General features: G+C 34.2%; 1 protein-coding gene across 50 annotated transcripts in view; it reads left to right on the forward strand.

Moving 5' to 3' along the window:
* Positions 1–17,473, forward strand: part of LOC145252497 (uncharacterized) — a 957,520-nt gene that overhangs the window by 342,608 nt on the left and 597,439 nt on the right. For 47 of the 50 annotated variants that reach the window (XM_080111966.1, XM_080111941.1, XM_080111971.1 and 44 more), the window contains one exon: positions 6,317–7,165. The exons of the other annotated variants lie outside the window; for them this stretch is intronic. In XM_080111966.1, coding sequence (XP_079968092.1) covers positions 6,317–7,165 — 849 coding nt within the window. The remainder of the gene's footprint in view (positions 1–6,316; positions 7,166–17,473) is intronic. 50 annotated transcript variants of the gene reach the window in all.

Below are 17,473 nucleotides of genomic sequence, written 5' to 3' on the forward strand. Positions count from 1 at the left end.
TTGCCAAATCGAGAACAAGGATTAAGAAAATAATTGAAAGCGAAAATTATGTCATCTTGACATGTACCGACACATATATTTAAAACTATGTTTTATAAATTCCAGAGACGTACCATGGTTTCATTGACATGGATAGAGCTGTGCTATTTAGAAAAGTTCCTTATAAACTTTCCCAAATATTTAGCAACTCACGAAATGAAGACCGTTCGAAATATATAATTTTCATGAAAGTTAAAATATACATGCGTAGCAAGAAAATGTTTGTATAAATGTGGAAGTTTTGGTTTATATAGGTTTATTCATCAGTCTTTGACTTTCTGTTCAGTAGAATCTCTAACCCTGCTCAAGCTCTGAGTTCAAAATGTTTGGTGATGAGACAGTGTTCACTATTCAACCACTGTATTCAGTGGTTGAATATTGAACACTGTCTTACAAAATATTAAATAAAATTAACTTTGATTCTAATAGGAAACAATCATACAGCATAATCAAGTTGACGCACTGGTTCCTGTTTGATCACCAAAGTTAAGTAACATTGAGTCTGGTCAGTACTAAAATGGGTGACCATTTGGGATTTCCAGGTGCTATATAGGTTCTCTCCGCTTATCTCTGCATTGTTTCCAGTCATCCTGAACTTCTTGCCACTGGACTCAAGCAGTACCGATTCAGGAGAGTTGTGGTTAGTGATTGTGCAACCCTTGCATTACAATTCCATGTGCAGCTACCCTTACAGGGGGTATCCATTGTCTTTCGAGACTGAACAGAGACATTGGAATAAGAAACGCTGTAATAGAACCTGGATTAAAGTTTTGGTAAATATAGGAAGTTAATTGCTGAAAAAAATTTATTTTTTAAAAATGATATTAAGAAAAAAAATTTTTTTAAGTCCTTCTCTTTTTTCTTTTTATTTTTCATTGTTGTTTGTATTATAATGTGCGCTTTATCTTATTTTATTTTTTTTTTGTGATAATGCTTCCTTTAACCATAGTAGATGCTCAGCTTTTACTAACGTTTTTGCGCGCAGTTTTGTAGCTCTCGTTTTTTTATTTCTTTCGGTCCTCTTCTGGGCCATAATGCATTAGAGCTTTGCCTTTACATATGTTTTTCTAATTTGGCTTTGTTTTGATTCATTTTATTTTTATTTTATAAAAAAATTTTTTTTCTTGCAATAATTTAGTAATATTAATGTATTTCATTTTATAATTATAACATAATTGGATCAAGTTTATCATTGACACCAAACCAATAAAGCGATAAATGAACAGATGAATCTTACCTTAATGGATCAAAAAGAAAATCATCTTCACTCAAGTTCAGGGTTGTTTCTCGTTATATAAAACTTAACTTTTCAAATCAAATCGAATTTTATATCATGGATGCTTTGCTACTTCATAGCATTTTCAAAATCTAATGTGACAGTCGTTCCAAAAGTAAGGCCTCCTATTTTTTTTAACTCAAAAACTGAAATGTTGAAGCGCTACAAGGACAGGAGTGGTAGCATTTAAACGAGTGACCTTTTATGCTCCAGAATTCATTTTTCTACCTAGTCACCACCATTCTTAATGCACTTTTGCTAGTCCCTTTTGTAAAAGTCTGGAGCATGCTTTGTCATTCACATCTGTCATCACTCTGAAATCGACAAACCCATCTCCTAACTGTGATGAAATCAACTGCATCGGATTCATAAACGTTCAACAAGCACTGGACAATTTTGATCAGTTCACATTTTTCTGTATGGAGGAAGTCAATCCCTGCTTCTGACAGACGTCCATGGCATGGGTTGCTTTATTACAGTCTCACACCTTCAATATCTGCAACAGATGAATGTAAGGTTCAGGTCATGAATGCATAAATTCAGTCATCATAACAACCCAATTTGTAACCCCCTTCTGATCCATTCAGGCAGAATAAAAAATAGGAGGCATTACTTTTGGAACGTCCCTCATATTTTATGTTTTTAAGTTATGATGACTGAATTTATGCATTAATTATCTGAAAGTTTAATTTCTCTGTTGCAGATATTGACAGTGTGAGAAATTAACCTCTGCCAGGGATGTGCATCAAAAGCAGAGTTGTTTCATTGAACTCTTCCATGCGGAAAGAATTGAATCGATTAACATTCACTGGTGCCTATTGAATGTTTACAAAGCTGATGCAGTTGATATCAGCACAGTTAGGAGATGGATGCGTTGATTTCAGAGTAGCGACAGAGATGTGAGTGCCAAAGTGCGTTCCAGACACCCATGCACAGCCACTAACCTGTCGCTGGCAAAAGCTCAATGAGAATGGTGGTGACTATGTAGAAAAATATATTCTGGAGCACAAAAGGTTGCTCATTTTAATGGCACCACTCCCGTCTTCATAGTTTTTTTTTTTTAGTTAAAAAATAGGATGCATTACTTTTGGAATGATCATCGTAGTTTAATTAGTTAAAAATGATTAATTAAATGTTTGTGAGAAGGCTAGTCAGCGTGGAGAGTGTATAATAGTTTAACATATGATTAAATGAGCTTTAAAATTTGTTTAGACTTGACTTGCTAATTGATATTTGGTTTACCTGGACAACTTTCTCACCTTGAATGTTATTTTCATGTTTCGGCCAATATAATGTCATTGTAACTGTGCGTTGGAATGTGAACATTTAGTGGTTTACTTTTCAACTTACCAGTTGTTGCTACCTGACACGGATTTCTATTATTGTACCTAACAGAATAAATCTACTTTATATCTGTGTATTATCTTTTCACTTTACGATATCTCAAAAGCCTGAAAGTCAAACTTGAGAACCTATACAAAACTTTGACAGTTCAGTTTGAAATTCTGTATAAATTCCCAATTATTTCTAATCTATGTTATTCAATATAATGTCATTTTTTACATTTTGTCCAATATAAACTTTGACCTTCTTCATGTACATATTTTCAAACTAAAAAGCCGTTGTGATGTGACTGGAACACGTGACTATGGTTCATGTATATTTAAGGAGAGCCAAACTGGTTGGAGTCAGCTGGAACTGCAAGTTGGAATACAAACACTTAACAGTTTACTTGTCAACTCATTTACCAGTTGTTGCTACCTGACATGGACTTCTATTATTGTACCTAACAGAATAAATCTGTTCTATATTTTATATCTGTGCATTGTTTTTTCACTTGACGATACAACAAGAACCTAAAAGTAAAACTTGAGAACCTACACAAAACTTTGACGGTTCAGTTTGAAATTCCGAATAAATTCTCAAGATTCACCTGTGAAGGTCAGAGATGACATTGGCTAAAACGTTTTGAAAATAATGGCCAAGATGGAAATAGTAGTCCAAATAATCCAAATGTTTATATGTGTTCAAATATACATAAATATAAATTTCTTTATTCGGCCGATACCGTGTTTAAACACACTTGCTCTACCTAGGATCCAGCATAACATTAAAACCAAGTTAACTTACTTTTGGCTTAATACCTGCTCTATCTAGAATATTTAGCACTTATGAAATTAAGAGGGTATTCAGAGAATTACTAAAAGTAGATTCGCCCTCCTCTCCTCTAGAAAAGAATTTTTTTTTTTAGTTCTCACTTTTTAATTACTATCTGCTCTATCTAGGATATTGAGCACTATGAATTATGGCCCCCAAGCAACACAATAAAGGGACAGAGAAGTTCTTTATCCTGAATAACACTGTGTTTAAACATGTATGAAATTAAGGAGGTCTCCCGAGCACTACTAAAACCAAATCCTCACTCTTATTGAAAAGAAAACTAATGTTTAAATTTCAATCTGAAGAAACGTTTATAATATGATAATATTAAAAATCGTGTTTACTTCTTGATAACAGTAAATGATCCAAGAATTAATATTTATCAGGGGTAAGCTTGCCCTTTATATAATAGAATATTCCCATAAGATTGCAAAAGTTAAACAACATTGAGTTTGATCAATACTAAATGAATGACCCATTTGGAAAGCTTAAGTTCTGTATGCAACAAGCTTCTCAAATTCAAAATAATCTATGAATCAATCCTGTGCGAAAACACAGCATAGCATTTGCCCTAAAATAACCAAATGATGTTTAATATGCCATAAAACCCAACATATTTTAATCTACATAAAAGTTAGTCCCTCAATGATGCTAGATTAAACAAAGTTGAGAGGGAAAAGGTAACGAAATACTAAGGTCTTATGTACGACAGTAAAAGAAACTGGAATCTTAGGAAGATTTCCATCATTCCAGTAATTATAAGTGCAACTGGCCTCATGAAAAAGAATTTCAAAAAACTACCTGGCAAATATATCGGGTGAACCAAGTGTAAGAGAGATAGAAACAATTTCACTTAAAGTGACGGTTAGAATCTTAAAAAGATCTGGATGGAACTTATAAGATAGCCGGTGAATGCTTGGCATCAGTAGGATGCCCCATTCCCAGTTTGAACAAAATGATAAGAAAATTGAAAAAAAATATATATATAGTATATATATTTTAAAATACATATTCTCTCAGTATCGAATTCATACATTTTTTATTTTATGCACCCTAGATCCGTGTACAAAATTATTTGCTTATTTGAAGTATTTTTTTAGCGTTTCCTATAGAGTATCCCCCCAATGCAGGCCACCCATGGAGTTGTTAATAAAATTCACAATCTTTTCTGCAGTCCAACCATATTTGGTACAAATGAACTTCAGTCTATGCTTGACTTGTCCACTAAGTTTCAGTCATGAATATCCAACAGTCTTTGTTGCTGTTCAATGATCATCTAATCTGCAGGTTGGTTGGTTGTTTTTGTTTTATGGCATATCAATCCTTTTCAGGTTATTTAATGCCGAATTCAAAGATTTTGAAGAAAATTTTTTAATAGAATCTATTTGTTGTTTTCAAGACGGTTTCTATTTAACGCATAGTTGGGACCCTAACAGGTACTACCACTCCGGGTCAGAGTGGACCTGGGAGCAATGGCAATTAAAGGGTGGCTCCACACTCCCCAAAGCCCGCAAACTGGGGCCTCACCATTGGATATAGTTTAAGGTCATATCCAGGACCATCTAATCTGTAGGAGGTGTGATATTAAATGAGCTTCACACTCACCGAACCTTAACCCCCCCTTTTTTTTTTCATCTGTGAGATTATTTAATGCCTATTAACACCATCCCCAAATTCTTTCTGAACTGAAAATGGCTATCACATACAAAATCAGGGCAGTGAAAAGAATGGAATGTGTCAGTTACTGACAATTTTGCACATTGTAACAATTGAATGGCAATAAAGACTGTTGGACATTTATGACGCAAACATGATGGAGAAATCAAGGATAGGCTGAATTCAATAATGGTTGTATTGCATAAAGGATCGTTAATTTTATTAACGATCCCATAGGTAGCATTTTTAGGGTTATCTAGTACAAGGTTAAATAAACGACCGTTGTTTATGTACACCTTATAAGATTGAATAAAATGTTAATTTTTTGACATGCTTGCGTGAAAGAAACTTTAGAAAGCTACAATTTTTTTTTTTGTTGTATAATCGGTAAATAAAATACAAAGATATATTTATTCAAATAAACCTTTTCGATTAAAATTTTTACTCAAATTTCAGAGAATTCTTACAAATTTTTTCTTTCCTTCAAAAAACATCCATTTTATTTTATTTTGAAAATTCTTTGTTTTTGACACAATTTATTTCATTTCTTTTTAAATTTTAATCTTTTTGTTAAAACTTTTCTTTTCTTCAGAAACCAGTGAACTAAAAACTGTTTTTATTCTTTTCCTTCCCCCTTTTTTTTCTATCAAGCAAATTATGGTCATTTGGATCTTTCATTTGTCATAGAATTCAACATTAATTTAATATTGCCATCCAATTTGATATTTATTCAATTCTTCCATTTTTTATAATGTTTAAAATATAAACATCTTTTGGACATAACGCCAACTTTGTTTTTTTCGTAATTGCTTGTTCTTTTGCTTCACAAGCAAAACTGTTTAATTTCTAGAGATTTCCATAACCTTCCAGACATTTTCAGAAAACAGAGGGACATCACTCGATTAACATTATTATTGTCTTTCTGTCTTTAGTTTCAGACATTGTTCTCTCTTCATTTTCTTGGTTACTTTCCTGCACCGCTTACTCTGTTATAAATTATTTTTTTTACAATGTTTTCTTTTTTTTTCTTTTTTTTTTTTTTTACTTGGATTGTGTTTCTGTCTTTAATCTCCAATCCCAATGTTCTTTTTTTTTTCTTTTTGGAAATTCTGACCAAATCGAAATGAAACATCAATCAACTTCGTCTATTTATTGAAAATGACCTTCCTTTATTCTATCTACTAGACTTGTGCAAAGATGCACCACCAGAATCACAAGGAAAACAATTTAGGGAGACTAGTGTCGCCATGCTGACTACTTCAGCCTCATCTTCTTCCCTGATTAACCATCAATTTACCCAACCATCATTCGCCGCTGTTAACCAGGTACCTGCACCCATTGCCAGGGCAGTCTACTTGGAAACGATTACAAAGCCATTCACTTACCCAGACTCTGCGGATGAATCCTTGTCTTTAGAAGCCAAAGAGGTGGCGGCCATAACAGCAACAATGCCTGATAACAAAACTGATCTCACTTCGCTTCATGTGGAGGACGACGCCAACAACAGGTCGCAACTTCAATCATCAGCGAGTGCAGAAATTGCAGCGATAATGTTAAACATGGATGCGGTCAATGCTGCTCTTTCTGCAGAATTGGATGCGACTACAGCTGCAGCAGCTGCCGTTGAGGCAAAAGTCTTGGATTACCATAAGGATTCTCCTCCAATGCTCACACAGTCAGTATTCAAAACTCGGCGCCCTTATCCTGAACCGGAACCAAAGACTGCATATTTGAATTCATACCAACCACTAGACACAACCAAAAACTCCATTGCAATGAACCCTTATATGAACACTGGTTATATCCCTACCCTTCCAAGGATAGAACCGTTGAAAGTACAACATGAGACTACGGTTGTAGTAAAAGAAAGGCCACAGGTTGCTAAACCGCCGACCGGATTCACGGACACCTCGGTGAAACGGGCTGAAGAGGTTTATCGTAAAAGTGACCATCTAAAAATGCAACAGCAATGTCAGTTGGCCGAGTTGAGGGCCCAGCAAAACAAGTTGGACAAACTCCTTGCCGACTTCAAAGGTAGTCTATCCATTTTTGCATGCCAGGTTATTCTCTACCCCCCCCCCCTGTCCTGGTCCTCATTCCCCAGCTGGAACGACCAACTCTCTTAGAAATGTTTCACTAAACTCTACAATATAATGAAATATAATGTGTGTATTATTTTGATTCTTCGGACTACTATTCTCACCTTGAGTGTTACTATCGAAGCATTTTGGTCACTGTAACCTCTGACCTTCTTTAAGTGTATATTGTCGAACTCGGGAATCTTTCTATCGAACTCAGGAATCTGCACAGAATTTTGAATCAAACCCTTTATTCATTGGAGTAGTATGCTCTCGTTTTGTCAACCATGACTAGGTAGAAGCCCTGAGAAATTCGCCCTTGTGGAATGCGCAATTATCATTCCTGACACTAATATAATGATGAAACACTTTCTGCTACAACAGGTACTTCTATAACAGGACCCGTGGCATAGTGGATTAAGTTTTTGGTAAAATTCAGTTGTAAAGTTACACTTTGCTGGCGGTTGAAGGTTCAAACCTCCGTGCAGATGGCACTGACAATATACTTGCGAATTACTACGGACTTCTACCCAATCCTGGCTGATGGAACGAGAACATGATCCTCTCTAGATTAAATATAACGTTTTATTCGGAATTCCAAGTAGATTCCAGAGTTCGACAGAAAGATTGAGTATAACGAGATACACCTGAAGAAAATCGGAGTTTACAGCAACCAAAGCATTGTGAAGATGAGAACAGTAGTCCAAAGAATCCAAATAATACAAATAATCGATCCTCATCTCAAAAATTCATCAACATGGTATACTTTTATAGAACTAGCTGTTGTTGAAAGAGATATAAATAATAGCGATCATTCCATGAATTAGAATAATATATAATAATAAATTTCTATGTGACAGTCGATTGTCCCTTTTGTATTTTCGTTTTCAAAGGATAATATTCCCCTTCCATTTCAAACTCACTTAATTCCCCCAGCCCTGGTTGTGACTGCTTTTAAATTATTTAAAAAAAAAAACAAAAAAACTTTAATTTTTAAGAAGAAAAAAAAGATGTTGGTTTGTGACCCCGTTTTGTACTCACCTAACAATTTTTTTTTTTTGTATTTTATTTCTTAACTATTTTCTTCTCAAATTAATTCTCCAATTTGTAAAAAAAAAAAAAAAAAAATGTAAGAAAAGCTAAAAAAAAATTGAGTGAATATTGAATCCGTCTCTCTCATTAAAGTTTTGTATTAATGTCTGCCGTATATCGAGTAAGGCTTTCGTTTAACTTGTTCACCATCTTTGATAAAGCAAGTAGCAGTTGCCAAGTATAAGTTTTGAAACTGTAGCAAAGAAATAAACCAGAGTGCAGTCATAGGTGGCGCTGTTAATGCCATGGAGGCATTAAACTAATTTTTATCGCAATGATGGTGTTTCGTTGCTATTCAATCACGATGATCTGTTGTAACATTTTAAACGTTAAACAGTTCGCACATCGCTTTTTTACATAAGCGCACACTTCAATCTGTTCAATTTAGCCACCTTCAGCCTCAATAATCACCTTAATACGGGTTCGAAACTGGGAGCATGCCTTTTCCACAAGCGCCGGTGGGAGCTCGGTGGATGACGGCGATCAGGCTGGCTTTGGTGTTGTGGGAGATCTGTTTGTTGATGTTCTTGACGTATGACCAAACAAAGTAGTCCAGTGGGTTTTGGTTGGAGGAAAGGAGAGGGGCCAGTGAGAGAAGGGTACATGTGCATTTTTGCCAGAGAGCAATCAAGAAAGCAAATCAACAAAACGAAGTTTTTTTTTGTTTTTTTTTACATACATGCACGGTTGCTGATCTTCATTCTCTGATCGTTGCTTTTCCGTGCGTGAGCCATTGATCCTCTTATCATCGTTGATCTTCCATTTAATTCAAGACAAATCTACTCATGCACAGAACACAATGGAGACTTGCTGGCTTTTAAAGGTTTTATATAGAGAAAGGTTCTTCATGGAAGGAGAGACAAATTTGTAATTCTAATTACTTTGTCTTTTTTTCTGACTTAGTCATAAGATGGACAACTCACAGGCAGCACCTAGAGACAACATTCACTTAGATTAACCTTACATTATCAGGCTAATGTCACTTATCTTGCTTCTCTAAGTGACTGGAAACTCTGTTTTGTCCCTTAAACACATGATGTCATCTCCATGTCATATCATTCAACACCTGCATTTTTAGTGTGTTTGATTCTAGGTTTCCCTACAGCGGACACATGCTAATTGTGGTCTCTTATTTCTCTGTCTCTCTGCACAGTTACAAGTCATGAGCATATGAGAAAGATTTTTGCAGTTGAAAGCGATTTTGTTACTGCTGTTTGTTGAGCATCATTCATGATGATGATGATTTTTGCTGTTTGTTGAGCATCATTCATGATGATGATGATGATGATGATTTTTGTTGTTTCTCCAATATCTTTCTACAGAGTGGAACAATAAATTTGTCAGCCTAAAGAAGACAACACTACAGCTTTATTTTTAAACTTTTATCGAAAAAAAATCAGTTCAGGTAATTTGATTATGTAGTAGTGCTGATATCTATTCAGTGTGGGCCCCCTTCAGCCTCAATCATCTATACAGATATAAATCATTGCACATGCAAAATTTTGGCTGGATCAAAAACATTATGGATCAGTCAATAGTTCTCAGTTGGAGATCAATTAAAATTTTATTGCTCTACTTCTATGAGACAACTGGAAACGGTGGCACTACTTCTGCTGTCTATAGTAATGCAGTTTTGTGAAGATATTTATATGCGGGTTATTTCTAGCCCAATATTGACAAGACACAGACGAGAATCACTGGTTCCAACTAAGACGCTTCTTGGATTTCAGGTTGATGATAACATTTTGTATCGGCTTTTCATTATGAGGAGTTCAGTTGGCTCCTTGCAGGGATTTGCCTATTCTACTAATTCTAGAGTTGTTGCCTAAAATAGGATCTGATTCCTTTTTAGTCTCGTTTATTTTTTTTATTTTATTTTTTTCTTAAGAAAAAAAATGAAGGAACCTTTTTTTTTCTTCTTTTTTTTTTTACATAGGCATCACCACATTATCAAGGCCAAGAGGCCACTCAAGGATAAGGGTTAAAGAGTGTACAGTAGAAATTGGACAATATAGTAATCATTAGTAATGAAAATTTGGTAAATTTGATAACTTATATGGAACGGCTCATCAAGAACTTATTTACGTTAGACTTGAAGACAACCATATTGTAGTCAGCCGGAAAGCAGGAAAGCGGAAGACAATTCCACAGGCGTGCAGTTCTAAGAAAGAAGCTTTGTTCATGGAATCTACGTTTAGGTTTAGGCACAGATAAAGAGTGGGGGGGATTATTGATAGTGTTTACAGCTAGACGAGTGTTTCTTGTGAAAGTTTGGCGAGGGGGGACCATAGATTGAAGCTCAGTCGAACACTTTCCATGAAAATAACGATACATCAGAGACAAACTCGCAACATCTCTTCTGTGAGATAGAGGTTGCAAGGAAGAGAAAAGGACATCTCCTACGAGGCTATGAAGTCTATTTTGAACTCTATCAAGGCAGGCCAAGTCCTTTCTAGCAGCTCCTGCCCAGATGTGGCAACAGTATTCCATCCTTGGACGTACCTGGCTTTTATATAGATAGAGAATAGGATCGATAGAAAGATCCCACCATTTTTCCAGCGGCCTTGGCAACAGATTTGATGTACGTGTTCCATTTAAGATCAGGAGTAATGGTCAAGCCAAGAAGCTTGTCAAAACTTGAGGCCTCCTTTTATTTTTTTTTTTTTCGTCTGTACATTTATTAATCTATAGAAATGGTTTTCATCAGCTACAGGTTTTAACTTAAAAAATTACAAAAAATGGAGGACAATTTTTTTCTCTATTTTTATCGTTTCTACTTTTTCATCTCATTGTACCATCACAGCAAGCTTTGAAGCGACTGTAATGTCATATAAGCGATCTCAATTATAAGTTATCTTCTTTGGTTACCGAAGACTTGAAGAACGTCACACTGGAAATAAGAAACACCTACCATAAAAACATGCAGCTAATAAGAGCATGAAGAGAACCTCGCGTGCATTCTTTAAAGTTTTTTATGCATCTTTTTTCTTTTTTTTTAATATATATTTTTTTAAATTCACATTTACCACTAACAAGGCATATAGCCACTTGGACGTAAGAGGCTACTATTTGAGGCCATGCCTAGGAAAGATTAACAAGATGTTGGTTTACATTACATTTAAATTCTGCATATCAGTACAGTCAGGGAAACAGCAGGAAGGGAATTCCAAAGTCTAGCTGTTCGAGGGAAAAAATTATTAGAATGGAAAGTGTTCTGGCATTTAGGGACCTGAACAGTAAAGGGGTGTGATTTTGTTGCTAGGCAGGTTTGTCGGGGATATGTACGTTGAGAGGGCACATTTCTATGTTATATTTTATGCTAAAATATAACAGAATAATTCTTAAAAGGTTTTAATAGTATTATTATTAGTGTTGGGGTTATAAATCTGAATTAGAATTGGTATCGGAATCGGAATGTTTGTATCTATTTTCCGATGCCAAAAACGATTCTTTTTATTATTTTTATTCATTTGCTTTTGTTTGGAAGCTAATTTTCCGTGGCTCATATTAATGATGGAATAATAAATATTTATTTATTTTAAGCTATCAGTGAAACTAAAATTTATGGATCACTCCAAACAAGTGTATTTTTATTTTTGTGGAAATATATACACATATATATTTACAGTAATCCGAACACCCCACAAAACAACTCTACATTCAAATTTTAAATTGAAATATGTAGGAGATACGTTTGAAAGCTGAATTACAACGCAATATTATAAAAATAAACAAGTTGTTTAAAATGAATATATTTCAGAGTTATACTCCTTAGTCAATTTAGCAATTTAAAAAGAATTGGAATCGGCAATTGTATCGAATCAGGAATTTAGAACAGAATCGGTAATTGTATCAGAATCAAGAATTTAGAACGGAATCGGTAATTGTATTGGAATCGTTCCCTCACTAATTATTATGCATATTATTTATTTATTTACATATTTAATATTAGTGAAATAGTAACTGGATTATATCTACATTTTGTTCTTGGGGAAGTGGTATTTTCCACTGAATAAATATGTATTTAACTGCTGTCCTGTTTTTAAATAGTTGAATTGCCTTTGGTAATTGTGAAGGTTCTATTGGTAAAAAGACTTCTGCAAGTGCTAAGTCTGAAGTATGTTGAACTTAGTTGGTATTCCTAGAAATTTAAACATTATTATATCTTTAATAAAATACTCATAGCTTCCTTAGACTATATATATGCGAGTGGAGAGAGAGAGAGAGAGAGAGATTTGATATCTATACCACTTGAGTTGCTCTATTAAGCATTGCTATGATGCGAAATACAAATAGAGATAAAAGTTCATCAAAGATGGTGACTATTTATATCCAACAAGGGAGATAACCCAAATTCAATATCAAGAATAGTGAGAATGTAAAAAAAACAAAAATTCAAATTGAAGAAAGAGAAGAAACGTTAACAAACTGATGAGAACATTTTTAATTATTTATGAAAAAAAAAAAAAAAAAAAAATTATTTATAAAAAAAACAAAAAAAAAACAAAAAGAAACAATCATCTCTTTGAAATATTCATCAATTCTTCAACCCCTCACTAAAAAAACATCTACCAAGTAACTTTTGTTTCAGAATATTTAAAAATATTTTTACTAACCAGTGACTACTTATCAAGGCCGAAAGGTCACTCGAGGATAAAGAATTTAAAATCTGTTGTATGTAAATCAATGTGCAAAACATGTTTTGTATATCGATTTTGCATGCATCAAATAATTTTGGTCGAAGTTTGAATTTTTAAAGGCCGCATTTTTTCTAATGAACGACTTGTGTAGCAATGTGTTTTTGTGATTAAAAAAAAAAAGGTTTTTGATATGAGGAACTTTGTTCCATTGTTGTAAGATTTACTAATTATTCTATTGAACTCATCCTTTTTATTCTAAGGCAAAAAAATTTGAGCTTCTCTTGATTAATTCTTAATTCGCTGTGTTTAATTTCATATCTCAGGTGTATGTTCTTGGATTCTTTAAAACAAAAGTCGGCAATCTAAAGTCTGCGAGCCAGTAACTCTACTTTTGCCAATAACTCTACTTTAAACATGAGAGACGAGGCATAGTATTCAACCGAAGGCTTCTTATCTTCCTCTAACCCACAGAATTTGAATACTATGACCAAAGATGACAAAACTCAGTCACCCCCATTTCTACGCGGGGGGGGGGGGGCTGAAAACTCATTTGATCGACTGACTGGTTACAGACATTAAGTGGGGACAGCTTCAAAATGACAATGTCAACTTCGTTCATTCCTTCAACAGTGACCTCCCCCCCCCATCGCTTACCCCTGCCACTTATCCTATGTAAGTTGCTAGATTCTTTCAATGGGCTATGTTTTTATCTTTTTAATAATTGTTTCAAATGTAGACGTCATAATTTCATCTATTTTGCTTTGGGTGATTTTTTTTTTTTTTTACTTTGAAGAATTTTGACGTTCTTTAAGTAAAACTAATTTTTGTTAGTTTTTTTTTTTTTTTAAAATGTTAGATTTTATTTTATTTTCATTTTTAAATATTTAGATTGACAGGGGTCCACATATGTTTTTTTTGTTTTTTTAAATGTTAGATTTTATTTTATTTTGATTTTTAAATATTTAGATTGACAGGGGTCCACATATGTTTTTTTTTTTTTTTTTTTTTTTTTTAAATGTTAGATTTTATTTTATTTTGATTTTTAAATATTTAGATTGACAGGGGTCCACATATGTTTTTTTTAATTTTTTTTTTTAAATGTTAGATTTTATTTTATTTTGATTTTTAAATATTTAGATTGACAGGGGTCCACATATGTTTTTTTTTTTTTTTTTTTTTTAATGTTAGATTTTATTTTATTTTGATTTTTAAATATTTAGATTGACAGGGGTCCACATATGTTTTTTTGTTTTTTTAAATGTTAGATTTTATTTTATTTTGATTTTTAAATATTTAGATTGACAGGGGTCCACATATGTTTTTTGTTTTTTTTTTTTTTTTAAATGTTAGATTTTATTTTATTTTGATTTTTAAATATTTAGATTGACAGGGGTCCACATATGTTTTTTTTTTTTTTTTTTTTTTAAATGTTAGATTTTATTTTATTTTGATTTTTAAATATTTAGATTGACAGGGGTCCACATATGTTTTTTTTTTTTTTAAATGTTAGATTTTATTTTATTTTGATTTTTAAATATTTAGATTGACAGGGGTCCACATGTTTTTTTTTTTTGTTTTTTTTAATGTTAGATTTTATTTTATTTTGATTTTTAAATATTTAGATTGACAGGGGTCCACATATGTTTTTTTTTTTTTGTTTTAAATGTTAGATTTTATTTTATTTTGATTTTTAAATATTTAGATTGACAGGGGTCCACATATGTAATTTTCCATAATTTTTTATTAATGACCTTTGTCCGGCCCATGACTCCTCATTATAACACAATCCAGCCTGCGTGGGGTCGAAGGAATTGTCGACCTCTGCTTTAAGACTTATAAAAAGGGATGCAACATAATGATGATGCGACAGAGAGTGGATGATGCTGGAGTGAAAAACGTCATAATGTGGTAGATTAACTCATCCTGTTATATATGACTGATCTATCAGTTATTCCCAGTTGGAGATCGATTAAGGTTGATAGTTGTGCATCGACAGGCCTTTGACTTTAATGAGTGTTGTGTTCCTTCTGGTTATTGTTTTGGAATAATCTCTTTTAATCAAGTTTGTTCAGCAGTAAACTGCCACATTTATCAAACGTTGATATTATTTAACTAGTTTTCTGGTGGGAATATCTTTTTTGATCAATGTCGTTGTAGAACTGTTCCTTTGATAGCATACATATGCATATACAGCATCATCATGCTGACACACCGATGCTTATCAATCACCAAAGTTAAGCAACATTGAGCCAGGTCAGTGCCAGATGGGTGACCATTTTAGAATACTAGGCATTTGAGGCTGCTGCAAAGAAGGTAGGCTCTATCTACTGTGCTAGAAAATTACTTTCACCTGAAAGTATCCTGTATCTCCATAAGGCCACCATTCGCCCATGTATGGAGTACTGTTGTCACATTTGGCCTGGTGCATCTGCTGCTTGTCTCTCGCTCCTGGACAGGGTTCAAAAGAGAGTCGCCAACCTGATAGGTCCTGAACTGTCATCTAGGCTTCAGCCTCTGTCCTATCGACGAAATGTTGCATCCCTCTGCCTGTTCTACAAATACTTTAATGGTGAATGCTCTGACGAACTGCAAACACTTGTACCTCCTTGACGTGACTACCCCCGACAAACCTGACAAGCAACTAAGTCCCACCCCTTTACAGTAGAGATCCCTAGGTGTAAGAAAGCCTTTTACTCCAATAGTTTCTTCCCCAGAACTACAAGTCTTTGGAAACTCCCTTCCGGGATTCTGCTTTCCCAACTGTACTGATATGCAGAAGTTCAAGTGTAATGTGAACAAGCATCTTTCTACTCATCTCCCTTCATAATGCCCCCACAAATTATGTCCCCGATAGTAGCTCCCTACTTCAAAGTGGCACTGTGCCTTGTTTGGGGTGAAAATTGAATAAAATAATATATATTGCATGTAGGAGGATGCTGACACTTTCGGCAGATTCTGCATCTCACCTGGATTCCAGTTGTCTCGACCCTGTTCTGCTGTTGAAGCAGGCTGCTTTAAATGAGACAGTTAGGCTAGCTCTGCAGAAACCAACTTCACTTTAAACTAGGGTTTCTTGACTTTTTTCGGCAAACGTTCCCCCTCAGAACACTCGGAACTCGGATACTTATTACCCCCCCCCCCACCTCCCTACATGCATCCTTACCTTAATATTAGTAGTAGTAATGTTAGTAGTAGTAATGTTAGTAGTAGTAATATTAGTAGTAGTAATATTAGTAGTAGTAATGTTAGTAGTAGTAATGTTAGTAGTAGTAATATTAGTAGTAGTAATATTAGTAGTAGTAATGTTAGTAGTAGTAATGTTAGTAGTAGTAATGTTAGTAGTAGTAATGTTAGTAGTAGTAATGTTAGTAGTAGTAATGTTAGTAGTAGTACTAGTACTAGGAGTACGTAAATAAAAATAGATAATTAAATATTCGTATTTGGCAACATTACGGAGTGTGATTCTTGAATTAATTTTTTCAATTTAAAAAAAATAAGTGTGATGCAATCAATTTCCACATGAATTATGAATTCCAAATAAAATGGGTTGGGAAATAATAATGCTATTAGAAGCTCTCAGTCTTTTACCGCCCCCCCCCCCACCTTAAAGTATCTGAGAGACCCTCTATACAATAAATTTGACCATCGCCCACCTGAATTCTCGTAAAGCTTTTACCCCCCCTCGCCCTCCGGTGGACGGTATGCTGACACATCGATCCTCATTAAATCACCAAAGTTAAGCGACGTTGAGCCTGGCCAGTACCAGATGGGTGACCATTTTAGAATACCAGACGTATTGTATGGTGGAGGACATTGACACTTCTGGCAGATCCTGCATTTCACCTAACCTCCAGCTATCTCAACTCTGTTCTGCTTTTGGATCAGGCTGGTTGGGATGAGAGAGTTAGGTTAGCTTTACACAAACCAATTTAACTTTAAACTAACTCATAGAGTATGTCATTCGTCATTCCTAGGATGATCTGATTGTTTTCGTTGTTCCGACAGACGAACATCTATTATGGAATCATGTTTTAGAATTTTTTAGATGAGTATTGGTTTAAAAAAAAAAAAAAAAAAAAAATTTGGATCATTCGGATTCACGAGTTCGACAAGATATACCTGAAAAAGATCGGAGGTTACATTGACCGAAATGTTGGGCAAATAACACTCAAGATGAGAACAGTAAACCAAAAGAATCCAAATAATGTGAATAATCAATCCTCATCTCAAAAATTCAGAAACCTTGTTTTGTGTTTATTCTCACTTAAAAGGATTATAAGTTCTTTTATAATATTTATTTTTTTTGATGCAGATAGGTGTTAAACTAGCAGATAAACTAAAATAGTTTGAAGAACTCAAATAATATAAAGGGTTCCGTCTCAAAATTCTGTACAGACCTGACGTACAGATTCCAGAGTTTCATGAGATGCACTTAGTTCGGATGATCCGAATAATGGCAAATATTAGTTCCGCAATTGAATCAAGTAGTTCCTCTCAATTGAAGAATCTGTTTGCAGTCTTCAGATTAATCA

This window comes from Euprymna scolopes, chromosome 29 (assembly GCF_053919585.1).
Source record: "Euprymna scolopes isolate OS-2025 chromosome 29, ASM5391958v1, whole genome shotgun sequence".
Taxonomy (NCBI): Eukaryota; Metazoa; Mollusca; class Cephalopoda; order Sepiida; family Sepiolidae; genus Euprymna; species Euprymna scolopes.